The sequence below is a fragment of the Notothenia rossii genome (genome assembly GCF_949606895.1).
Source record: "Notothenia rossii genome assembly, chromosome: 1".
NCBI lineage: Eukaryota > Metazoa > Chordata > Actinopteri > Perciformes > Nototheniidae > Notothenia > Notothenia rossii.
In genome coordinates this window covers 97,288,157-97,315,708 of record NC_136912.1, presented here as the reverse complement: position 1 = coordinate 97,315,708, position 27,552 = coordinate 97,288,157, and the positions used below count along the sequence as shown (strand labels likewise).

Below are 27,552 nucleotides of genomic sequence, written 5' to 3'. Positions count from 1 at the left end.
TGGAGGCTGCATCGTGCAGGGAGGAGGGTGCATCGTGCAGGGAGGAGGCTGCATCATGCAGGGTGGAGGCTGCATCATCCAGGGAGGAGGCTGCATCATGCAGGGTGGAGGCTGCATCATGCAGGGTGGAGGCTGCATCATGCAGGGTGGAGGCTGCATCATCCAGGGAGGAGGCTGCATCATGCAGGGAGGAGGGTGCATCGAGCAGGGTGGAGGGTGCATCATGCAGGGTGGAGGCTGCATCATCCAGGGAGGAGGCTGCATCATGCAGGGTGGAGGCTGCATCATGCAGGGTGGAGGCTGCATCATCCAGGGAGGAGGCTGCATCATGCAGGGAGGAGGGTGCATCGAGCAGGGTGGAGGGTGCATCATGCAGGGAGGAGGGTGCATCATGGAGGGTGGAGGCTGCATCGTGGAGGGTGCATCATGCAGGGTGGAGGGTGCATCATGCAGGGAGGAGGGTGGAGGCAGCCTTCAGTACACAGGCACAGCAAAGTACTCATGACGGTGCTGATGGAAAGAGAGGAACAGAGCTGAGAAACTAAAACACCTGATATGGTAATATCCACCTGGTAACATCCACCTGGTAATATCCACCTGGTAACATCCACCTGGTAACATAACATCCACCTGGTAACATAACATCCACCTGGTAACATAACATCCACCTGGTAACGTCCAGATGGTAACATAACATCCACCTGGTAACGTCCAGATGGTAACATAACATCCACCTGGTAACGTCCACCTGTTAACATCCACCTAGTAATATCCACCTAGTAACATCCAGATGGTAACATAACATCCACCTGGTAACGTCCACCTGGTAACATCCACCTAGTAACATCCACCTAGTAATATCCACCTGGTAACATCCAGATGGTAACATAACATCCACCTGGTAACGTCCACCTGGTAACATCCACCTAGTAACATCCACCTAGTAATATCCACCTAGTAACATCCACCTGGTAACATCCACCTAGTAACATAACATCCACCTGGTAACGTCCACCTGGTAACATCCACCTCGTAACATCCACCTGGTAACATCCACCTCATAACGTCCACCTGGTAACATCCACCTCGTAACATAACATCCACCTGGTAACGTCCACCTGGTAACATCCACCTAGTAACATCCACCTGGTAACGTCCACCTAGTAACATCCACCTAGTAATATCCACCTAGTAATATCCACCTAGTAACATCCACCTGGTAACTTCCACCTGGTAACATCCACCTAGTAACATCCACCTAGTAACATCCACCTAGTAACATCCACCTAGTAATATCCACCTAGTAATATCCACCTAGTAACATCCACCTAGTAACATCCACCTAGTAACATCCACCTAGTAATATCCACCTAGTAACATCCACCTAGTAATATCCACCTAGTAATATCCACCTAGTAACATCCACCTAGTAACATCCACCTAGTAACATCCACCTAGTAATATCCACCTAGTAATATCCACCTAGTAACATCCACCTGGTAACATCCACCTAGTAACATAACATCCACCTGGTAACGTCCACCTGGTAACATCCACCTAGTAACATCCACCTAGTAATATCCACCTAGTAATATCCACCTAGTAACATCCACCTGTTGACATCCAGCTAGTAACATCCACCTGGTAACATCCAGCTAGTAACATCCAGCTGGTAACATCCACCTGGTAACGTCCACCTGGTAACATCCAGCTAGTAACATCCATCTAGTAACATCCAGCTAGTAACATCCAGATGGTAACATCCACCTGGTAACATCCACCTGGTAACATCCAGCTAGTAACATCCAGATGGTAACATCCACCTGGTAACGTCCACCTGGTAACATCCAGCTAGTAACATCCACCTAGTAACATCCACCTGGTAACATCCAGCTGGTAAAATCCAGCTAATAACATCCAGCTAGTAACATCCACCTAGTAACATCAATGGAGTAACATCCACCTGGTAACATCCACCTGGTACAACATGACGTGGTTACATCCACCTGGTACAACATGACTTGGTAAAGTCCACCTGGTACAACATGACTTGGTAAAATCCACCTGGTAACATCCACCTGGTACGACATGACGTGTTTACATCCACCTGGTACAACATGACTTGGTAACATCCACCTGGTACAACATGACCTGGAAACATCCACCTGGTAACATCCATCTGGTACAACATGACTTGGTAACATCCACCTTGGATAGCATGACGTGGTAACATCCACCTGGTAACATCCACCTGGTACAACATGACGTGGTTACATCCACCTGGTAACATCCACCTGGTACAACATGACGTGGTTAAATCCACCTGGTACAACATGACCTGGTAACATCCACCTGGTAACATCCACCTGGTACAACATGACGTGGTAACATCCACCTGGTAACATCCACCTGGTACAACATTACGTGGTAACATCCACCTGGTAACATCCACCTGGTACAACAGGACGTGGTAACATCCACCTGGTAACATCCACCTGGTAACATCCACCTGGTAACATTCATCTGGTACAACATGACCTGGTAACATCCACCTGGTACAACATGACGTGGTAACATCCACCTGGTAACATCCACCTGGTACAACATGACGTGGTAACATCCACCTGGTAACATCCACCTGGTACAACATGACGTGGTAACATCCACCTGGTAACATCCACCTGGTACAACAGGACGTGGTAACGTCCACCTGGTAACATCCGCCTGGTACAACATGACCTGGTAACATCCACCTGGTACAACATGACCTGGTAACATCAACCTGGTACAACATGACCTGGTAACATCCACCTGGTAACATCCACCTGGTACAACATGACGTGGTAACATCCACCTGGTAACATCCACCTGGTAACATCCACCTGGTACAACATGACCTGGTAACATCCACCTGGTACAACATGACGTGGTAACATCCACCTGGTAACATCCACCTGGTACAACAGGACGTGGTAACTTCCACCTGGTAACATCCACCTGATACAACATGATGTGGTTATATCCACCCCCCACTATTTTTTTTCACTGCTTATTGTGTCTCCTCTCCGAACAGCAGATCTATACAAACAGGAAACATAAGAACATCTGGTGGAGGAGGAGCTTATGAAATGTTACAGAGGGGAACCAATCACACACTGATACACACGCTGTCTCCAACACAACATATATTATGGGCTGTCCGTTCACAGTTGACTAGTGTGACTACAGGCCTGCGTCACAAACACACAGTATTCACCTCCGCAGTCCTAATTCTGGAAAAGCCCAGAGGACTCAGAGACCAGATTTGGGACCATCACACCTGAGAGGCAAACATGTTGATATGAGGACAGGAAGTCAAGAGAACAGCAACAGACAGCTGCTCTTCTTGCATTGCTATAAGACGATATGCTTATCACCAGCAGCTCCTGTTTCATTCAAGTCTGATTAAAACAACTCCACCTAATCCCCTGAGGTATGTTTTCCTGTAATCACAGAGAACCCTGGAACCCTAACCCCCCCATCCCAAATAAATTAAACTTGAGCGTTAGGGTTAGGCTTTTTAAAGGACGGCAACTATTGTTGTCTTTAATAAAAACATGATTGTTTATTTTATTCCATTTAACCTAAATGCCAAAAGATTTGACAAGTTTCAATAATTACCCTGAAACAAAATTACACTAATGAAAATGTTCTTAATGGAAATGACTACTGATTGGTGGATCTACTGATGGTACTGACGTCTGATTGGTGGATCTACTGATGGTACTGACAGCTGATTGGTGGATCTACTGATGGTACTGACAGCTGATTGGTGGATCTACTGATGGTACAGACTACTGATGGTACTGACTGCTGATTGGTGGATCTACTGATGGTACTGACTATTGATTGGTGGATCTACTGATGGTACCGACAAACTGATGGTACTGACTGCTGATTGGTGGATCTACTGATGGTACTGACTATTGATTGGTGGATCTACTGATGGTACCGACTACTGATGGTACTGACTGCTGATTGGTGGATCTACTGATGGTACTGACTGCTTATTGGTGGATCTACTGATGATACTGACTTCTGATTGGTGGATCTAATGATGGTACTGACTGCTGATTGGTGGATCTACTGATGGTACTGACTTCTGATTGGTGGATCTACTGATGGTACTGACTGCTGATTGGTGGATCTACTGATGGTACTGACTTCTGATTGGTGGATCTACTGATGGTACTGACTTCTGTTTATTTTTATTCCATTTAACCTAAATGCCAAAAGATTTGACAAGTTTCAATAATTACCCTGAAACAAAATTACACTAATGAAAATGTTCTTAATGGAAATGACTACTGATTGGTGGATCTACTGATGGTACTGACGTCTGATTGGTGGATCTACTGATGGTACTGACAGCTGATTGGTGGATCTACTGATGGTACTGACAGCTGATTGGTGGATCTACTGATGGTACAGACTACTGATGGTACTGACTGCTGATTGGTGGATCTACTGATGGTACTGACTATTGATTGGTGGATCTACTGATGGTACCGACAAACTGATGGTACTGACTGCTGATTGGTGGATCTACTGATGGTACTGACTATTGATTGGTGGATCTACTGATGGTACCGACTACTGATGGTACTGACTGCTGATTGGTGGATCTACTGATGGTACTGACTGCTGATTGGTGGATCTACTGATGATACTGACTTCTGATTGGTGGATCTAATGATGGTACTGACTGCTGATTGGTGGATCTACTGATGGTACTGACTTCTGATTGGTGGATCTACTGATGGTACTGACTGCTGATTGGTGGATCTACTGATGGTACTGACTTCTGATTGGTGGATCTACTGATGGTACTGACTTCTGATTGGTGGATCTACTGATGGTACTGACTGCTGATAGGTAGATCTACTGATGGTACTGACTGCTGATTGGTGGATCTACTGATGGTACTGACTTCTGATTGGTGGATCTACTGATGGTACTGACTGCTGATTGGTGGATCTACTGATGGTATTGACTTCTGATTGGTGGATCTACTGATGGTACTGACTGCTGATTGGTGGATCTACTGATGGTACTGACTGCTGATTGTTGGATCTACTGATGTAATACTAAAGCAGGAGTATCTGGGTTTCTAGAAACTGTACCTGCAAACAGGCGCATCTGAAAGTCTATGTTCTGAAAATCACAGGAAAGAGGAGACAGGCAGAGAAACAGTGAGCTGCAATTCCTTTAACTAAACCAAAGACAACAAGCAAAGAGAAGACAAATCACCAGAAATAAAGCAGCTGTTTCTGAAGGGAAATCTTATTTCCAACTAAAGTTGATGAAGAGTTTTACAAACAAAATATCAGGAATATGTGTTTAAGGTTTGGCTGATGGGAATTTGGTGTTCACATGAAAGCTGACAGCGACATGATGAAGCATTGAAACAGGATGAAGCATTGAAACAGGATGAAGCATTGAAACAGGATGAAGCATTGAAACAGGATGAAGCATTGAAACAGGATGACACATTGAAACAGGATGAAAGATTGACACGGGATGAAACATTGAAGCATTGAATCATTGAAGCATTGAAACATGATGAAGCATTGAAACAGGATGAAGCATTGAAACAGGATGAAGCATTGAAACAGGATGAAACATTGAAACAGGATGAAACATTGACACAGGATGAAACATTGAAACATTGAAACATTGAAACATTGACACGGGATGAAACATTGAAGCATTGAAGCATTGAAACAGTATGAAGCATTGAAACAGGATGAAACATTGAAACAGGATGAAGCATTGAAACAGGATGAAGCATTGAAACAGGATGAAACATTGAAATAGGATGAAGCATTTAAACAGGATGAAACATTGAAACAGGATGAAGCATTGAAGCATTGAAACATTGAAACAGGATGAAGCATTGAAACAGGATGAAACATTGAAGCATTGAAACATTGAAACAGGATGAAGCATTGAAACAGGATGAAGCATTGAAACCGGATGAAGCATTGAAACATTGAAACAGGATGAAGCATTGAAACAGGATGAAGCATTGAAACAGGATGAAGCATTGAAACAGGATGAAACATTGAAACAGGATGAAGCATTGAAACAGGATGAAGCATTGAAACATTGAAACAGGATGAAGCATTGAAACAGGATGAAATATTGAAACAGGATGAAGCATTGAAACAGGATGAAACATTGAAACATTGAAACATTGAAACAGGATGAATCATTGAAACATTTAAACATTGAAACAGGATGAAGCATTGAAACATTGAAACATTGAAACAGGATGAAACATTGAAACATTGAAACAGGATGAAACATTGAAACATTGAAACATTGAAACAGGATGAAACATTGAAACATTGAAACAGGATGAAGCATTGAAACAGGATGAAACATTGAAACAGGATGAAGCATTGAAACAGGATGAATTATAGGAACAGGATGAAACATTGAAGCATTGAAACATTGAAACAGGATGAAGCATTGAAACAGGATGAAACATTGAAACAGGATGAAGCATTGAAACAGGATGAAACATTGAAACAGGATGAAGCATTGAAACATTGAAACATTGAAACAGGATGAAGCATTGAAACAGGATGAAACATTGAAACAGGATGAAACATTGAAACATTTAAACATTGAAACAGGATGAAACATTGAAGCATTGAAACATTGAAACAGGATGAAGCATTGAAACAGGATGAAGCATTGAAACAGGATGAAACATTGAAACAGGATGAAGCATTGAAACAGGATGAAGCATTGAAACAGGATGAAGCATTGAAACAGGATGAAGCATTGAAACATTGAAACAGGATGAAGCATTGAAACAGGATGAAACATTGAAGCATTGAAACAGGATGAAACATTGAAACAGGATGAAGCATTGAAACAGGATGAAGCATTGAAACATTGAAACATTGAAACAGGATGAAACATTGAAACATTGAAACAGGATGAAACATTGAAACATTGAAACAGGATGAAACATTGAAACATTGAAACAGGATGAAACATTGAAACAGGATGAAGCATTGAAGCATTGAAACAGGATGAAGCATTGAAACAGGATGAAGCATTGAAACAGGATGAAGCATTGAAACAGGATGAAACATTGAAACAGGATGAAGCATTGAAACATTGAAACAGGATGAAGCATTGAAACAGGATGAAACATTGAAGCATTGAAACAGGATGAAACATTGAAACAGGATGAAGCATTGAAACAGGATGAAGCATTGAAACATTGAAACATTGAAACAGGATGAAACATTGAAACATTGAAACAGGATGAAACATTGAAACATTGAAACAGGATGAAACATTGAAACATTGAAACAGGATAAAACATTGAAACATTGAAACAGGATGAAACATTGAAACATTGAAACAGGATGAAGCATTGAAACAGGATGAAACATTGAAACAGGATGAAGCATTGAAACAGGATGAAGCATTGGAACAGGATGAAGCATTGAAACAGGATGAAACATTGAAACAGGATGAAACATTGAAACATTGAAACAGGATGAAACATTGAAACAGGATGAAGCATTGAAACAGGATGAAACATTGAAACAGGATGAAACATTGAAACATTGAAACAGGATGAAACATTGAAACAGGATGAAACATTGAAACACGATGAAGCATTGAAACAGGATGAAACATTGAAACAGGATGAAGCATTGAAACAGGATGAAGCATTGAAACAGGATGAAACATTGAAACAGGATGAAACATTGAAACAGGATGAAACATTGAAACAGGATGAAGCATTGAAACAGGATGAAGCATTGAAACAGGATGAAACATTGAAACATTGAAACAGGATGAAACATTGAAACATTGAAACAGGATGAAACATTGAAACATTGAAACAGGATGAAACATTGAAACATTGAAACAGGATGAAACATTGAAACATTGAAACAGGATGAAACATTGAAGCATTGAAACAGGATGAAGCATTGAAACAGGATGAAACATTGAAACAGGATGAAGCATTGAAACAGGATGAAGCATTGGAACAGGATGAAACATTGAAGCATTGAAACAGGATGAAACATTGAAACAGGATGAAGCATTGAAACAGGATGAAACATTGAAACAGGATGAAGCATTGAAACAGGATGAAGCATTGAAACAGGATGAAACATTGAAACAGGATGAAACATTGAAACAGGATGAAACATTGAAACATTGAAACAGGATGAAACATTGAAACAGGATGAAACATTGAAACAGGATGAAACATTGAAACAGGATGAAGCATTGAAACAGGATGAAGCATTGAAACAGGATGAAGCATTGAAACAGTATGAAACATTGAAACAGGATGAAACATTGAAACAGGATGAAACATTGAAACATTGAAACAGGATGAAACATTGAAACAGGATGAAACATTGAAACACGATGAAGCATTGAAACAGGATGAAACATTGAAACAGGATGAAGCATTGAAACAGGATGAAGCATTGAAACAGGATGAAACATTGAAACAGGATGAAACATTGAAACATTGAAACAGGATGAAACATTGAAACAGGATGAAACATTGAAACAGGATGAAGCATTGAAACAGGATGAAGCATTGAAACAGGATGAAACATTGAAACAGGATGAAACATTGAAACAGGATGAAGTATTGAAACAGGATGAACATTGAAACATTGAAACATTGAAACAAGATGAAACATTGAAACAGGATGAAACATTGAAATAGGATGAAGCATTGAAGCATTGAAACATTGAAACAGGATGAAGCATTGAAACATTTAAACATTGAAACAGGATGAAGCATTGAAACATTGAAACATTGAAACTGGATGAAACATTGAAACATTGAAACAGGATGAAGCATTGAAACAGGATGAAACATTGAAACAGGATGAAACATTGAAACAGGATGAAACATTGAAACAGGATGAAGCATTGAAACAGGATGAAGCATTGAAACAGGATGAAACATTGAAACAGGATGAAACATTGAAACAGGATGAAGCATTGAAACAGGATGAAACATTGAAACAGGATGAAGCATTGGAACAGGATGAAACATTGAAACAGGATGAAACATTGGAACAGGATGAAACATTGAAACAGGATGAAGCATTGGAACAGGATGAAACATTGAAGCATTGAAACATTGAAACAGGATGAAACATTGAAACAGGATGAAGCATTGAAACAGGATGAAACATTGAAACAGGATGAAGCATTGGAACAGGATGAAACATTGAAGCATTGAAACATTGAAACAGGATGAAGCATTGAAACAGGATGAAGCATTGGAACAGGATGAAACATTGAAACAGGATGAAACATTGAAACAGGATGAAACATTGAAACAGGATGAAGCATTGAAACAGGATGAAACATTGAAACAGGATGAAGCATTGGAACAGGATGAAACATTGAAGCATTGAAACATTGAAACAGGATGAAGCATTGAAACAGGATGAAACATTGAAACAGGATGAAGCATTGAAACAGGATGAAACATTGAAACAGGATGAAACATTGAAACAGGATGAAGCATTGAAACAGGATGAAGCATTGAAACAGGATGAAACATTGAAACAGGATGAAACATTGAAGCATTGAAACAGGATGAAGCATTGAAACAGGATGAAGCATTGAAACAGGATGAAGCATTGAAACAGGATGAAGCATTGAAACAGGATGAAACATTGAAACAGGATGAAACATTGAAACATTGAAACAGGATGAAGCATTGAAACATTGAAACATTGAAACAGGATGAAACATTGAAACATTGAAACAGGATGAAACATTGAAACATTGAAACAGGATGAAACATTGAAACATTGAAACAGGATGAAGCATTGAAACAGGATGAAACATTGAAACAGGATGAAGCATTGGAACAGGATGAAACATTGAAACAGGATGAAGCATTGGAACAGGATGAAGCATTGGAACAGGATGAAACATTGAAACAGGATGAAGCATTGGAACAGGATGAAACATTGAAACAGGATGAAACATTGAAACAGGATGAAGCATTGAAACAGGATGAAGCATTGAAACAGGATGAAACATTGAAACAGGATGAAACATTGAAACATTGAAACAGGATGAAACATTGAAACATTGAAACAGGATGAAACATTGAAACATTGAAACAGGATGAAACATTGAAACATTGAAACAGGATGAAACATTGAAACATTGAAACAGGATGAAACATTGAAGCATTGAAACAGGATGAAGCATTGAAACAGGATGAAACATTGAAACAGGATGAAGCATTGAAACAGGATGAAGCATTGGAACAGGATGAAACATTGAAACAGGATGAAACATTGAAACAGGATGAAGCATTGAAACAGGATGAAGCATTGAAACAGGATGAAACATTGAAACAGGATGAAACATTGAAACATTGAAACAGGATGAAACATTGAAACATTGAAACAGGATGAAACATTGAAACATTGAAACAGGATGAAACATTGAAACATTGAAACAGGATGAAACATTGAAACATTGAAACAGGATGAAACATTGAAACATTGAAACAGGATGAAACATTGAAGCATTGAAACAGGATGAAGCATTGAAACAGGATGAAACATTGAAACAGGATGAAGCATTGAAACAGGATGAAGCATTGGAACAGGATGAAACATTGAAGCATTGAAACAGGATGAAACATTGAAACAGGATGAAGCATTGAAACAGGATGAAACATTGAAACAGGATGAAGCATTGAAACAGGATGAAACATTGAAACATTGAAACAGGATGAAACATTGAAACAGGATGAAACATTGAAACACGATGAAGCATTGAAACAGGATGAAACATTGAAACAGGATGAAGCATTGAAACAGGATGAAGCATTGAAACAGGATGAAACATTGAAACAGGATGAAACATTGAAACATTGAAACAGGATGAAACATTGAAACAGGATGAAACATTGAAACAGGATGAAACATTGAAACAGGATGAAGCATTGAAACAGGATGAAGCATTGAAACAGGATGAAACATTGAAACAGGATGAAGCATTGAAACAGTATGAAACATTGAAACAGGATGAAACATTGAAACAGGATGAAACATTGAAACATTGAAACAGGATGAAACATTGAAACAGGATGAAACATTGAAACACGATGAAGCATTGAAACAGGATGAAACATTGAAACAGGATGAAGCATTGAAACAGGATGAAGCATTGAAACAGGATGAAACATTGAAACAGGATGAAACATTGAAACATTGAAACAGGATGAAACATTGAAACAGGATGAAACATTGAAACAGGATGAAGCATTGAAACAGGATGAAGCATTGAAACAGGATGAAACATTGAAACAGGATGAAACATTGAAACAGGATGAAGTATTGAAACAGGATGAACATTGAAACATTGAAACATTGAAACAAGATGAAACATTGAAACAGGATGAAACATTGAAATAGGATGAAGCATTGAAGCATTGAAACATTGAAACAGGATGAAGCATTGAAACATTTAAACATTGAAACTGGATGAAACATTGAAACATTGAAACAGGATGAAACATTGAAACAGGATGAAACATTGAAACAGGATGAAGCATTGAAACAGGATGAAACATTGAAACAGGATGAAGCATTGGAACAGGATGAAACATTGAAACAGGATGAAACATTGAAACAGGATGAAACATTGAAACAGGATGAAGCATTGGAACAGGATGAAACATTGAAGCATTGAAACATTGAAACAGGATGAAACATTGAAACAGGATGAAGCATTGAAACAGGATGAAACATTGAAACAGGATGAAGCATTGAAACAGGATGAAACATTGAAACAGGATGAAACATTGAAACAGGATGAAACATTGAAACAGGATGAAACATTGGAACAGGATGAAACATTGAAACAGGATGAAGCATTGGAACAGGATGAAACATTGAAGCATTGAAACATTGAAACAGGATGAAACATTGAAACAGGATGAAGCATTGAAACAGGATGAAACATTGAAACAGGATGAAACATTGAAACAGGATGAAGCATTGGAACAGGATGAAACATTGAAACAGGATGAAACATTGGAACAGGATGAAACATTGAAACAGGATGAAGCATTGGAACAGGATGAAACATTGAAGCATTGAAACATTGAAACAGGATGAAACATTGAAACAGGATGAAGCATTGAAACAGGATGAAACATTGAAACAGGATGAAGCATTGAAACAGGATGAAACATTGAAACAGGATGAAACATTGAAACAGGATGAAACATTGAAGCATTGAAACATTGAAACAGGATGAAGCATTGAAACAGGATGAAGCATTGAAACAGGATGAAACATTGAAACAGGATGAAACATTGAAACAGGATGAAACATTGGAACAGGATGAAACATTGAAACAGGATGAAACATTGAAACAGGATGAAACATTGAAACAGGATGAAGCATTGAAACAGGATGAAACATTGAAACAGGATGAAGCATTGGAACAGGATGAAACATTGAAGCATTGAAACATTGAAACAGGATGAAGCATTGAAACAGGATGAAACATTGAAACAGGATGAAGCATTGAAACAGGATGAAACATTGAAACAGGATGAAACATTGAAACAGGATGAAGCATTGAAACAGGATGAAGCATTGAAACAGGATGAAGCATTGAAACAGGATGAAACATTGAAACAGGATGAAACATTGAAACATTGAAACAGGATGAAGCATTGAAACATTGAAACATTGAAACAGGATGAAACATTGAAACATTGAAACAGGATGAAACATTGAAACATTGAAACAGGATGAAACATTGAAACATTGAAACAGGATGAAACATTGAAACAGGATGAAACATTGAAACAGGATGAAGCATTGGAACAGGATGAAGCATTGGAACAGGATGAAGCATTGAAACAGGATGAAGCATTGAAACAGGATGAAGCATTGAAACAGGATGAAGCATTGAAACAGGATGAAGCATTGAAACAGGATGAAGCATTGGAACAGGATGAAACATTGAAACAGGATGAAGCATTGAAACAGGATGAAGCATTGAAACAGGATGAAGCATTGAAACAGGATGAAGCATTGAAACATTGAAACAGGATGAAGCATTGAAGCATTGAAACAGGATGAAACATTGAAACAGGATGAAGCATTGAAACAGGATGAAACATTGAAGCATTGAAACATTGAAACAGGATGAAACATTGAAACAGGATGAAGCATTGAAACAGGATGAAACATTGAAACAGGATGAAGCATTGAAACAGGATGAAGCATTGAAACAGGATGAAGCATTGAAACAGGATGAAGCATTGAAACATTGAAACAGGATGAAGCATTGAAGCATTGAAACAGGATGAAACATTGAAACAGGATGAAGCATTGAAACAGGATGAAACATTGAAGCATTGAAACATTGAAACAGGATGAAACATTGAAACAGGATGAAGCATTGAAACAGGATGAAACATTGAAGCATTGAAACATTGAAACAGGATGAAGCATTGAAACAGGATGAAACATTGAAACAGGATGAAGCATTGAAACAGGATGAAACATTGAAACAGGATGAAGCATTGAAACAGGATGAAGCATTGAAACAGGATGAAGCATTGAAACAGGATGAAGCATTGAAACATTGAAACAGGATGAAGCATTGAAGCATTGAAACAGGATGAAACATTGAAACAGGATGAAGCATTGAAACAGGATGAAACATTGAAGCATTGAAACATTGAAACAGGATGAAACATTGGAACAGGATGAAGCATTGAAACAGGATGAAGCATTGAAACAAGATGAAACATTGAAACAGGATGAAGCATTGAAACAGGATGAAACATTGAAACAGGATGAAACATTGAAACAGGATGAAACATTGAAGCATTGAGACATTGAAACAGGATGAAACATTGAAACAGGATGAAGCATTGAAACAGGATGAAACATTGAAGCATTGAAACAGGATGAAACATTGAAACAGGATGAAGCATTGAAACATTTAAACATTGAAACAGGATGAAGCATTGAAACATTGAAACATTGAAACAGGATGAAGCATTGAAACATTTAAACATTGAAACAGGATGAAGCATTGAAACATTGAAACATTGAAACAGGATGAAACATTGAAACATTGAAACAGGATGAAACATTGAAACTGTGAAACAGGATGAAGCATTGAAACCGGATGAAACATTGAAACTGTGAAACAGGATGAAACATTGAAACAGGATGAAGCATTGAAACAGGATGAAGCATTGAAACAGGATGAAACATTGAAACAGGATGAAGCATTGAAACAGGATGAAGCATTGACACAGGATGAAACATTGAAACAGGATGAAACATTAAAACAGGATGAAATATTGAAACATTGAAACAGGATGAAGCATTGAAACAGGATGAAGCATTAAAACAGGATGAAATATTGAAGCATTGAAACAGGATGAAGCATTAAAACAGGATGAAATATTGAAACAGGATGAAACATTGAAACAGGATGAAGCATTGAAACAGGATGAAACATTGAAACAGGATGAAGCATTGACACAGGATGAAGCATTGAAACAGGATGAAACATTGAAACAGGAGGAAACATTGAAACAGGAGGAAACATTGAAAAATTGAAACAGGATGAAACATTAAAACACGATGAAACATTGAAACAGGATGAAGCATTGAAACAGGATGAAACATTGAAACAGGATGAAGCATTGAAACACGATGAAGCATTGAAACAGGATGAAGCATTAAAACACGATGAAACATTGAAACAGGATGAAGCATTAAAACAGGATGAAACATTGAAACAGGATGAAGCATTAAAACACGATGAAACATTGAAACAGGATGAAGCATTAAAACACGATGAAACATTGAAACAGGATGAAGCATTGAAACAGGATGAAACATTGAAACAGGATGAAGCATTGACACAGGATGAAACATTGAAACAGGATGAAACATTGAAACAGGAGGAAACATTGAAAAATTGAAACAGGATGAAACATTAAAACACGATGAAACATTGAAACAGGATGAAGCATTGAAACAGGATGAAACATTGAAACAGGATGAAGCATTGAAACAGGAGGAAACATTGAAAAATTGAAACAGGATGAAGCATTGAAACAGGATGAAACATTGAAACAGGATGAAACATTGAAACAGGAGGAAACATTGAAAAATTGAAACAGGATGAAACATTAAAACACGATGAAACATTGAAACAGGATGAAGCATTGAAACAGGATGAAACATTGAAACAGGATGAAGCATTGAAACACGATGAAGCATTGAAACACGATGAAACATTGAAACAGGATGAAGCATTAAAACAGGATGAAACATTGAAACAGGATGAAGCATTAAAACACGATGAAACATTGAAACAGGATGAAGCATTGAAACAGGATGAAGCATTGAAACAGGATGAAGCATTGAAACAGGATGAAGCATTGAAACACGATGAAACATTGAAACAGGATGAAGCATTGAAACACGATGAAGCATTGAAACAGGATGAAGCATTAAAACACGATGAAACATTGAAACAGGATGAAGCATTAAAACACGATGAAACATTGAAACAGGATGAAGCATTAAAACACGATGAAACATTGAAACAGGATGAAGCATTAAAACACGATGAAACATTGAAACAGGATGAAGCATTGAAACACGATGAAGCATTGAAACAGGATGAAACATTGAAACAGGATGAAACATTGAAACATTGAAACAGGATGAAGCATTGAAACAGGATGAAGCATTGAAGCATTGAAACATTGAAACACGATGAAGCATTGAAACAGGATGAAACATTGAAGCATTGAAACAGGATGAAGCATTGAAGCATTGAAACATTGAAACAGGATGAAGCATTGAAACAGGATGAAGCATTGAAACAGGAGGAAACATTGAAGCATTGAAACAGGATGAAACATTGAAACAGGATGAAGCATTGAAACAGGATGAAACATTGAAGCATTGAAACATTGAAACAGGATGAAGCATTGAAACAGGATGAAGCATTGAAATAGGATGAAGCATTGAAACATGGAGTGTGAGTCCTGACCTCCTGCAGCAGGTCCGCCTGCTCGATGGCCTTCAGGACGTTCTTCTTGGAAGTCTCCTGAGCTTCACCGCCCAGCAGGAACTCATCCAGGATGAAGTAAGCCTTCTCGAAGTTAAAAATAATGTCCAGCTCACAAACCTGATGTGCACAAAAGAAGGAATCGTGAATGAGAAATACTTTAATCAATATGTGGCAGAAATCTGCCGTACAACCAAACTAACAGCTGTTGTTTTAAACAAAGACCTGTGCTTTGGGAATCCAGAGGACTTTGATCAGAGACTAGTAACACATCAAAGAGAGGAACAACCGACTCTTCCCATGCAGTGTTAACACATCAAAGGGAGGAACAACACACTCTTCCAGTGCAGTGTTAAGACATCAAAGAGAGGAACAACACACTCTTCCAGTGCAGTGTTAAGACATCAAAGAGAGGAACAACACACTCTTCCAGTGCAGTAGTAACACATCAAAGAGAGGAACAACACACTCTTCCCATGCAGTGTTAAGACATCAAAGAGAGGAACAACACACTCTTCCCATGCAGTGGTAAGACATCAAAGAGAGGAACAACACACTCTTCCCATGCAGTGTTAAGACATCAAAGAGAGGAACAACACACTCTTCCCATGCAGTGTTAAGACATCAAAGAGAGGAACAACACACTCTTCCCATGCAGTGTTAACACATCAAAGAGAGGAACAACACACTCTTCCAGTGCAGTAGTAACACATCAAAGAGAGGAACAACACACTCTTCCCATGCAGTGTTAAGACATCAAAGAGAGGAACAACACACTCTTCCCATGCAGTGTTAAGACATCAAAGAGAGGAACAACACACTCTTCCCATGCAGTGGTAAGACATCAAAGAGAGGAACAACACACTCTTCCCATGCAGTGTTAAGACATCAAAGAGAGGAACAACACACTCTTCCCATGCAGTGTTAAGACATCAAAGAGAGGAACAACACACTCTTCCCATGCAGTGTTAACACATCAAAGAGAGGAACAACACACTCTTCCAGTGCAGTAGTAACACATCAAAGAGAGGAACAACACACTCTTCCCATGCAGTGTTAAGACATCAAAGAGAGGAACAACACACTCTTCCCATGCAGTAGTAACACATCAAAGAGAGGAACAACACACTCTTCCCATGCAGTAGTAACACATCAAAGAGAGGAACAACACACTCTTCCCATGCAGTGTTAAGACATCAAAGAGAGGAACAACACACTCTTCCCATGCAGTAGTAACACATCAAAGAGAGGAACAACACACTCTTCCCATGCAGTGTTAACACATCAAAGGGAGGAACAACACACTCTTCCCATGCAGTGTTAACACATCAAAGGGAGGAACAACACACTCTTCCCATGCAGTGTTAAGACATCAAAGGGAGGAACAACACACTCTTCCCATGCAGTGTTAAGACATCAAAGGGAGGAACAACACACTCTTCCCATGCAGGTCTGTTGTACGGGAACGTAGACTCTAGGAGACCAGGTGGAAACAAGAGGAGAAACTCACACTGCCGAAGTATTTGTCCAGCAGCTCCACGTATCTGTGGATGATCTCCAGCGTGATGAGCTCGTTGTCCTGAGGCTCGATTGCACAGCAGAAGTACAGACTGGCATACCTGCAGGGGGGGGGGGGGGTACTGTGAGCTGTAATGTAGTATACAGAGAGTACAGAGAGTACTGTGATCTCTAGTGTAGTATACAGAGAGTAATGTGATCTCTAATGTAGTATACAGAGAGTACAGAGAGTACTGTGATCTCTAGTGTGGTATACAGAGAGTACTGTGATCTCTAATGTAGTATACAGAGAGTACTGTGAGCTCTAGTGTAGTATACAGAGAGTACTGTGATCTCAAGTGTAGTATACAGAGAGTACTGTGATCTCTAGTGTAGTATACAGAGAGTACTGTGAGCTCTAGTGTAGTATACAGAGAGTACTGTGATCTCAAGTGTAGTATACAGAGAGTACTGTGATCTCTAGTGTAGTATACAGAGAGTACTGTGATCTCTAATGTAGTGTACAGAGAGTACAGAGAGTACTGTGATCTCTAGTGTAGTATACAGAGAGTACTGTGATCTCTACTGTAGAATACAGAGAGTACAGAGAGTACTGTGATCTCTAGTGTGGTATACAGAGAGTACTGTGATCTCTAATGTAGTATACAGAGAGTACAGAGAGTACTGTGATCTCTAGTGTAGTATACAGAGAGTAATGTGATCTCTAGTGTAGTATACAGAGAGTACTGTGAGCTCTAGTGTAGTATACAGAGAGTACTGTGATCTCAAGTGTAGTATACAGAGAGTACTGTGATCTCTAGTGTAGTATACAGAGAGTACTGTGATCTCTAATGTAGTGTACAGAGAGTACTGTGATCTCTAGTGTAGTATACAGAGAGTACTGTGAGCTCTAGTGTAGTATACAGAGAGTACTGTGATCTCTAGTGTAGTATACAGAGAGTACTGTGATCTCTAGTGTAGTATACAGAGAGTACTGTGATCTCTAATGTAGTGTACAGAGAGTACTGTGATCTCTAGTGTAGTATACAGAGAGTACTGTGAGCTCTAATGTAGTATACAGAGAGTACAGAGAGTACTGTGATCTCTAATGTAGTATACAGAGAGTACTGTGATCTCTAATGTAGTATACAGAGAGTACAGAGAGTACTGTGATCTCTAGTGTAGTATACAGAGAGTACTGTGATCTCTAATGTAGTATACAGAGAGTACAGAGAGTACTGTGATCTTTAGTGTGGTATACAGAGAGTACTGTGATCTCTAATGTAGTATACAGAGAGTACTGTGATCTCTAATGTAGTATACAGAGAGTACAGAGAGTACTGTGATCTCTAATGTAGTATACAGAGAGTACTGTGATCTCTAATGTAGTATACAGAGAGTACAGAGAGTACTGTGATCTCTAGTGTAGTATACAGAGAGTACTGTGATCTCTAGTGTAGTATACAGAGAGTACTGTGATCTCTAGTGTGGTATACAGAGAGTACTGTGATCTCTAGTGTAGTATACAGAGAGTACTGTGATCTCTAATGTAGTATACAGAGAGTACTGTGATCTCTACTGTAGAATACAGAGAGTACAGAGAGTACTGTGATCTCTAATGTAGTATACAGAGAGTACTGTGATCTCTAATGTAGTATACAGAGAGTACAGAGAGTACTGTGATCTCTAGTGTAGTATACAGAGAGTACTGTGATCTCTACTGTAGAATACAGAGAGTACAGAGAGTACTGTGATCTCTAGTGTGGTATACAGAGAGTACTGTGATCTCTAATGTAGTATACAGAGAGTACAGAGAGTACTGTGATCTCTAGTGTAGTATACAGAGAGTAATGTGATCTCTAGTGTAGTATACAGAGAGTACTGTGAGCTCTAGTGTAGTATACAGAGAGTACTGTGATCTCAAGTGTAGTATACAGAGAGTACTGTGATCTCTAATGTAGTGTACAGAGAGTACTGTGATCTCTAGTGTAGTATACAGAGAGTACTGTGAGCTCTAGTGTAGTATACAGAGAGTACTGTGATCTCTAGTGTAGTATACAGAGAGTACTGTGATCTCTAATGTAGTATACAGAGAGTACTGTGATCTCTAGTGTAGTATACAGAGAGTACTGTGATCTCTAGTGTAGTATACAGAGAGTACTGTGATCTCTAATGTAGTGTACAGAGAGTACTGTGATCTCTAGTGTAGTATACAGAGAGTACTGTGAGCTCTAGTGTAGTATACAGAGAGTACTGTGATCTCTAATGTAGGGTACAGAGAGTACTGTGATCTCTAGTGTAGTATACAGAGAGTACTGTGAGCTCTAGTGTAGTATACAGAGAGTACTGTGATCTCTAATGTAGTATACATAGAGTACTGTGATCTCTAGTGTAGTATACAGAGAGTACTGGGAGCTCTAGTGTAGTATACAGAGAGTACTGTGATCTCTAATGTAGTATACATAGAGTACTGTGATCTCTAGTGTGGTATACAGAGAGTACTGTGATCTTTCGTGTAGTATACAGAGTGTACTGTGAGCTCTAGTGTGGTATACAGAGAGTACTGTGAGCTCTAGTGTGGTATACAGAGAGTACTGTGATCTTTCGTGTGGTATACAGAGTGTACTGTGAGCTCTAGTGTGGTATACAGAGAGTACTGTGAGCTCTAGTGTGGTATACAGAGAGTACTGTGAGCTCTAGTGTGGTATACAGAGAGTACTGTGATCTTTCGTGTAGTATACAGAGTGTACTGTGAGCTCTAGTGTGGTATACAGAGTGTACTGTGAGCTCTAGTGTGGTATACAGAGAGTACTGTGAGCTCTAGTGTGGTATACAGAGAGTACTGTGAGCTCTAGTGCACAGGTACGGGCTAATGTTGCCCGAGCAACGGCCCGTTTTCCCTTTTTGGCTGACCTACCCTCTGGAGAGAATCAACATGATAAGCCCACAATTAGTATTGTAGTGTCTCGCTGCGGGAAACACACCAGCTTCATTCTTCTTCTACCACTTATTTTACTTCTTCTTCTCCTTCTTAGATGTAATTGCCCGCGACATTTTGAATGAAGAATTCGTTTCAGTGTGAACTCATTCCACAGTATGACCACAAAAGGGTTTTAAACCAGGTAGGCCTACGTTTTTATTATTTATGTTCTATATCGCTAAGTGTGTGATTACACATGTTACACATTATATATATAACATTTATTATAGGCTACTGTATTGGTGCCGGTGCGTTAAGACCACCTCTAGTGTCGGATTTTGGAAAATAGATTTTTAGTTTTCTCATGGCATGGACTTTACTTCCTCTTGAAACCGTGGGTTATTTACAAAAAAACACCTACATATACTTGTTATTATGCTTCTGTCTTTCTGTGTCTTTTCATCTGCTCCGTAAACTCCCATTAAACCTCCACGTTAAACTCCCTCTCTTTTCTTGATCGCCCTCTCACAGGAGAACACTTCACTGTCCCGCATCATTGTGGGATTTCTGCCATGTCTCTACTTTCATTTGACCATCTCTGTTATTAAGTTATGGAATACTAAATAAATAAGTAATTAGATACGTTTCCGTTACTGCGCTCATAAAGAATGATAAGAATAAGAATAATGCGTATTGAACTGGTTTCATTAATTAGTGAGTTTATTTAAGGTAATTATAGAAGCCCTATTTTATCAGTATGTCTGCAATGTTCAAACTACATTAACTACAAACTACGCCTAGTGGAAACGCAACCAAAAACGGGCCGGGCATGGCACGCTTAAAGCGAGCTCCGCGCTGTAGTGGAAATGCACCATTAGTAAAGTCAGTAAAGTGAGTACAGTAAAGTTAGTAAAGTTTGCAAAGTGTCCCTCTGCACGTGCAGACGGGGCAGCAGTAATCCGGAGCTACAGGACCCCAGCTTTACTCGGCTGGCTCTTTATCCTGATAATCCCTCTGAGCATGTGACGATCATAAAAAGCTGCCGTTGATCCTCAGACCTGCTGTTGCTTTAAACAGAACCATACCTTCTGATTTATTCTGGCTAACGTCCTGAATGCAGCTTCAGCAGGAATCTGAAGAAGCATCACTATCATTTTCTACAATCCTCCACAACCACGACAGAGTGAGGCAGCGCGGGATCATGGGAGTTATTGTTATTATTATCACTCTGCTTAAACCATATCATTGCACACGATGTTGATTCCCGCGACAAAATATCCAGTTATTTAATATTGAATGTGGCAAAGCCGCATCAGACACAGGATGGATATTAACATGTCTCCGTCTGAACATTGGCTTCCACTGAGTTTACACCAACAAACAGAGTGAGTGGCAGTGATGGGACGTCTGGAGCTAAAGCTATCAGAGCTGAGCTAACGTTAGCGGCAGCCCACCAGAAACTCAGATTTAAACCTCAAACTGAAACTTTATTCAAAATGTATATATTTATATTAATATCAGTGTTGGGGAAATATTTTCCTAGGCCCATAACTTTGACCCAGTCTATTCGAGCCTGTTGGCAGCAGCTGATATAGGTGTTTTTGTGCTTTGCCTGTTTTATCTTGTTATGCACAATGTTGATTCTTCTCTCAGAACTAGCTAAATACATGGGTCTGGGGTAGAGATCTTCAGAATTGGTTTGGCAGCAGCTGTGTCACCTCGTGGCTGCAGAACATGTCTTGTGAATTCTCCGGCCGAAGCTCCAAATAAACCATCAGTGTTTGCCATCAAAGTTCAAGCTCTCTCCGTGTCTCTCTGAGTCTCCATTGCTTCAGAAGTTTCCGTCACAATCAGAGCAGACGCTGAGGACCTCCTGAACCATCAACAAGCTGAATGCCACAACTCTCATGATGCCATGCTGCAAATCCACAACACTCAGACTCAGAGCTTTTACTGTGGATTGCATTCAGAGACTACCCAGCTAGCGGGGAACATTCTCACAACTTTGGCTAACGTTACCTATAGGTTCTAATAAGGTTTTAAAGAAACATTTTAATCTGGTGTTCAAAGAACCTTTTTAGGATGTTTATTTTTTCAAATAATGTTCCTATAAGGTTTAAGGTTAACTAAGACATAACGTTTTAACTGCAACATTCAGAGGATGTTTTGAGGATGTTATTGAGGCCTGAGATGACAGAAAGTGTTTTATAAAACGTTCCTTTAATGTGATATGTTAACAAAGGTGGAACGTTTTTCCTTGCAACATTCTAAGGATGTGTTTTGGACCTTGTTGAGGTAACACATTACAGATGTTCTTTATAAAACATTCCCTCAATGTTACATGATAATCAAAGAAGAACATTTTGAAAGCAACATTTGGATAAATGTTTTCAGGAGGTTATTCTTTTTTTATAAAACGTTCCTGTGATGCGAAATATTAACACGGTCATGGTCAACGTCAGATTTATTTGTAGTGCGCTTTAAAAAAACAAACTTGCTGCATTTGTTTGAAAACGATGTTTAAAAGAAATCTGATGTCACCACATTTTCGTTTTTAGAAAAAAACAAGCACGTAATTCATGATATTGCATGTTTGCGTAGGCATGTCTGAGTTCCCAGCTAGACATTGTTGGTTCTAAAAACATTCTGAGAATGTTACCATTCATTGTTCTAGGAATGGTTTCATCGAGAAGTTTTATTTTGGTTCCTAGACTGTACTTCGGAAAGGTAGGATAACGTTCTCTAAAAACATTCTTAAAATGTTTGGTGATAACATTGTTCGAACATTATACCCCAAGTGTTTTTGTTGTTTATGCACATATCTCTATATAGTCATATGGATCGAATAACACTTAGAAAACCAAAGACAGAGATAGAAGAATGGACCGACTATCACTGCCCGTCCCTGAAACCCCTGTTAGTGTTTGTATGTGTTTGTTTCTACTGTGTCTCTCTCTCTGCCTGCTGGTCTGCTCTACACGGCTGGGAGCAATCTCCAATCAACCACACCTGCAACCTGCTCATCAGCCACACTATGAAAGCCTGCAGCCTGCACTCATTCCCTGCCGGATTGTTGCCGTGAACGGTTTGTTGCGTGCCGCTCTTTTTACAATTTTTATGTCTCTCCCAGGAGGAATCCAAGGCCTTCCACACTCCCAGGACTAGCCAGGCCTCTCTACCCACCCTGGAACAACTGTTTCCCACTGCCGCCATAACCAACCTCCACTCCCAGCTCCCCTTTTCTAATAAACAAGTGTTACTTTCACCAGCTGATTCCAAGTCTGATTCTGGGTGCCCTCCAGTACATGTGACACCGACAGTGACTTGTACTAGCTGCTGGTCGCATTTATAAAAAAAAAAGACTTCTGATCAATCGGAACGATAAAGCACGCTATCCTACTCTAAAATAATAACATTCTGGCAACATAAAAAAATCTAACTTGCAGCTGAAAACGTTTTAAGAATAGTAGGGCATAATGTTCTAACAATATTATCAAAACATTTAAAAAAGGTTATTACCAAGCATTTTAAGAATGTTTTTAGAAAAAGTGATCCTACCTTTCAGAAGAACATTCTGGGAACCAAAATAAAACATCTCGCTGAAAACGTTTTAAGAACCGTAGGGCATAATGTTCTAACAATGTTATCAAAAACATCTTAAGAAGGTTATCACCAAACATTTTAAGAATGTTTTTAGAGAACGTTATCCTACCTTTCAGAAGAACATTCTGGGAACCAAAAGAAGAATGGTAACATTCTCAGAATGTTTTTAGAACCAAACATTTCTAGCTGGGGACCCACTGGCCCACAGACCAAATGGAACCGTCCTACCGACCCACCAACCGACCCATTTACCGACCCACTGACCCACTGACACAGACCAACAGACCCACAGACCAACTGACCCAAAGATGCACAGATCGACGTCCTGACCCACAGACTAACCTCTTGTAGACAACCTTCAGGTCCCTCCACTCCAGGAAGCTACACATCTTAGGTTTCCGGGCCAGCACCGTCTGCACCAGCTCGCGGGTGATCTTCTTCTTCTCCTTCTCACACAGAGGAACGTACCACTTCTGCAGCCTCAGCTTCCCCTGCCGGCTGAACAGCAGCATGAACTGCATCTTAGAAAACATGAAGGGAAACACACCAGACATCAAGACAGGAACTGAGGACGCACAAAATAAAACTGCATCTGAGATGACACGACAGGCACAACACAGCAAATGTATTCTTTCAGAATATTTCTAAAATAATCTGTGTTAAAATAAATTTGTTTAAGTTTTAAAACTATGTCTACGACATCAAAATATATTGACATATTTTAATATTGAAAACCAGACTTGAAAGTCAGCCCCGAGCCTGTTTTTCAGGTCACAGGCTCGAAAATGACATGCCCGGAACAAATGACCATATGTTCTTCTTAAAGTAAATTCAGATTGAACACAGTAAAAAACTATAAATTATAATGTCTGTCCAAAACAAAAAACCTTGGATGATGGGTTAGTAGACTAAAAGCTTTAGGAATCCAAACTACAACATATAATAAGTACCCTGTATCAGGATTGATGCAAATCAAGTGAAATTTGACCTTTTTAGAGAGATTTAGCAAAAGAAACCCACTTCTGGGGTTATTTGGGTGGATTTTCGATATCTCTGGGCCCCCTTGGTCGATTTTGATGATTGCAGTGTTGCCAACTCTCACGCATCTGGCGTGTGACACACGCTTTCACTCTCAATCTCACGCTCTCACGTTGCCCAAACTATTCTCACGCCAAAAACAAGATGAACCGGTGATCGTTATTGGTTGGTTATTTAGAGTGTTGAGTTGACAGCTGCTGAAGCTGTCGATCCGCTCCCTCCCCGCCCCCACCACTCTTAACAACGTTAACAGACAGCAGAGCAGTGGGAGCCGGTTGGTCAATCCGACCCGTATTGCGCAGATCTAAGATCCTGTAGAAATGATAAAGAAGTAAAAGTCTGCTGCTTATTGTTTTACTCAGCCAAAAGAGAGTCAAAGAGTACATGAGAGTGAGAGTGTGTTAATTCATATATTTGGCAGTTTGGAGTAAGCCTGTAGATGTGTGTGTGTGTGTGTGTGTGTGTGTGTGTGTGTGTGTGTGTGTGTGTGTGTGTGTGTGTGTGTGTGTGTGTGTGTGTGTGTGTGTGTGTGTGTGTGTGTGTGTGTGTGCGTGCGTGCGTGCGTGCGTGCGTGCGTGCGTGCGTGCGTGCGTGCGTGCGTGCGTGCGTGTGTGTGTGTGTGTGTGTGTGTGTGTGTGTGTTTGTGTGTGTTTCATGTATAGGCCTCTCACGATAATTAATTTTGTTGGATACATTTTCCCCGAAATTATTGCGATAAACGATAATATTGTCGGCACCGCTGTATGACCATTTTAGACCACTGACATAATGATAATATAAAATAATAATTCAAGTACATCCTTTCAAACTGTCAGTCACATCCTCATGTAAATTGCAATTTATCGAGTTCATTTTTAGTCATTTAATTGTGAATGAAACTTTGTGCCCTTTATAATCTGTTTCCCATATTGTGTATTTTTATATATTGTATATATATCCTATATATATGCTAAGGTCCCGCTACTGACACGATAGCAGTCATTTAGTGCGCATATGTGTAATTAAACCCATGATATCAAAGTCTCACTCCAGCCAGGTACCAAAATCTCTTTTTAATCGCTAGAGCCAATAGAATGGACGGGAACTCCCACATACACACACCTTACCAAATAAGGAGTGAGAGTGACGCATAGCCAAAACCGGAAGCTGCGATAACTCTGGTGGCTACCATTAGCAGCTAACTTTTACTCTCCGATTTTTACATAAAAATTGAATAATGGATTATAGATAATTTTTCAAAGTGACAGACACATTCAATTAGCCTATGGATTAACCCTCAGCCGAGTTTTTTCTCGTTTCAATGCCATTGAACACAACTTTTGATCAGAATAACAGCTAAGGTGAGACGATGTCCCGTTTTTGCTCCGTAATGCTCCGTGTTTTGATGTCTGTGTTTGCTTGTGAGTTCTGATCGCTCAGTGATGATACTATACCTATATAATCTGTGGAATCTCAGCTTTAATCGGATATCTTGTATGTGCAGTTACGATAAGTAATAAGGGTATCTTTATCTTGAGTTCTGTGCCAAAGTCGCTCAGGGGTCATTTAGATGCTTCTGATGAGACTTCTGTTTTGGTAAAAATTGTTTGTATTGTCAGTTAGCTGAGATTCTTCCTGTTAATTAATAGGTTTTTAAATATTAAGATGCCCTGAGACACAGTGTTGTGAAAAAAATGAAAAAATACCGGAGGTGGTCTTTGGGCTTAACAGGTTAAAATAAATGTATGAAATAAAGGCCATGAGACTGTATCCACACACACACACACACACACACACACACACACACACACACACACACACACACACACACACACACACACACACACACACACACACACACACACACACACACACACACACACACACACACACACACACACACACACACACACACATACACACACACACACACACACACACACACACACACACACACACACACACACACACATCACCACCAGCTTACAGAGGTCCTGGTAACACTGTTATTCAGCCGTTAGGATAAGCATGCTCCCTCCCGTTTGAATACCACATGAGTCCAAGCTGATTATTAGAAAGAGTGAAAAAAGAAACACTGAAAACCACTTACCTTATACGGCACAGTGTGTGTGAGTGTGTGTGAGTGTTTGCAGGAATTAACTGCCGGCTGAGCAGCACCACTCTGAGACATACACACACAGACACACACTCATTGGCTAATTTGGTTTACAGTCTCCGCCTTTCTGAACCTACAACTCCATATGGCAATCTGATTGGCTCACACATACTCCAATCAAAGCACAGGGAAACGTCACCAGAAACATGCACTAAAGGGTTAAATAGAAGAAATGAAAACATGGAATAAAACTGAT

At 39.7% G+C, this 27,552-nt stretch overlaps 1 protein-coding gene across 2 annotated transcripts; it reads right to left on the bottom strand.

Moving 5' to 3' along the window:
* Positions 1-244: 244 nt before the first annotated feature.
* Positions 245-24,684, bottom strand: LOC307018388 (AP-1 complex subunit sigma-2-like; the record flags this gene model as incomplete). 2 transcript variants are annotated; one of them, XM_079648618.1, is made up of 6 exons in its annotated part: positions 245-510; positions 3,257-3,319; positions 5,163-5,193; positions 16,126-16,263; positions 17,654-17,762; positions 24,506-24,684. In XM_079648618.1, the coding sequence occupies 5 exons, from the start codon at positions 24,682-24,684 to the stop codon at positions 3,267-3,269; spliced, it is 510 nt and encodes a 169-aa protein (XP_079504744.1). In that variant the 3' UTR covers positions 245-510; positions 3,257-3,266. The 2 variants fall into 2 exon arrangements, with proteins under 2 accessions (XP_079504744.1, XP_079504745.1); XM_079648619.1 differs by lacking the exons at positions 3,257-3,319; positions 5,163-5,193.
* Positions 24,685-27,552: the final 2,868 nt, after the last annotated feature.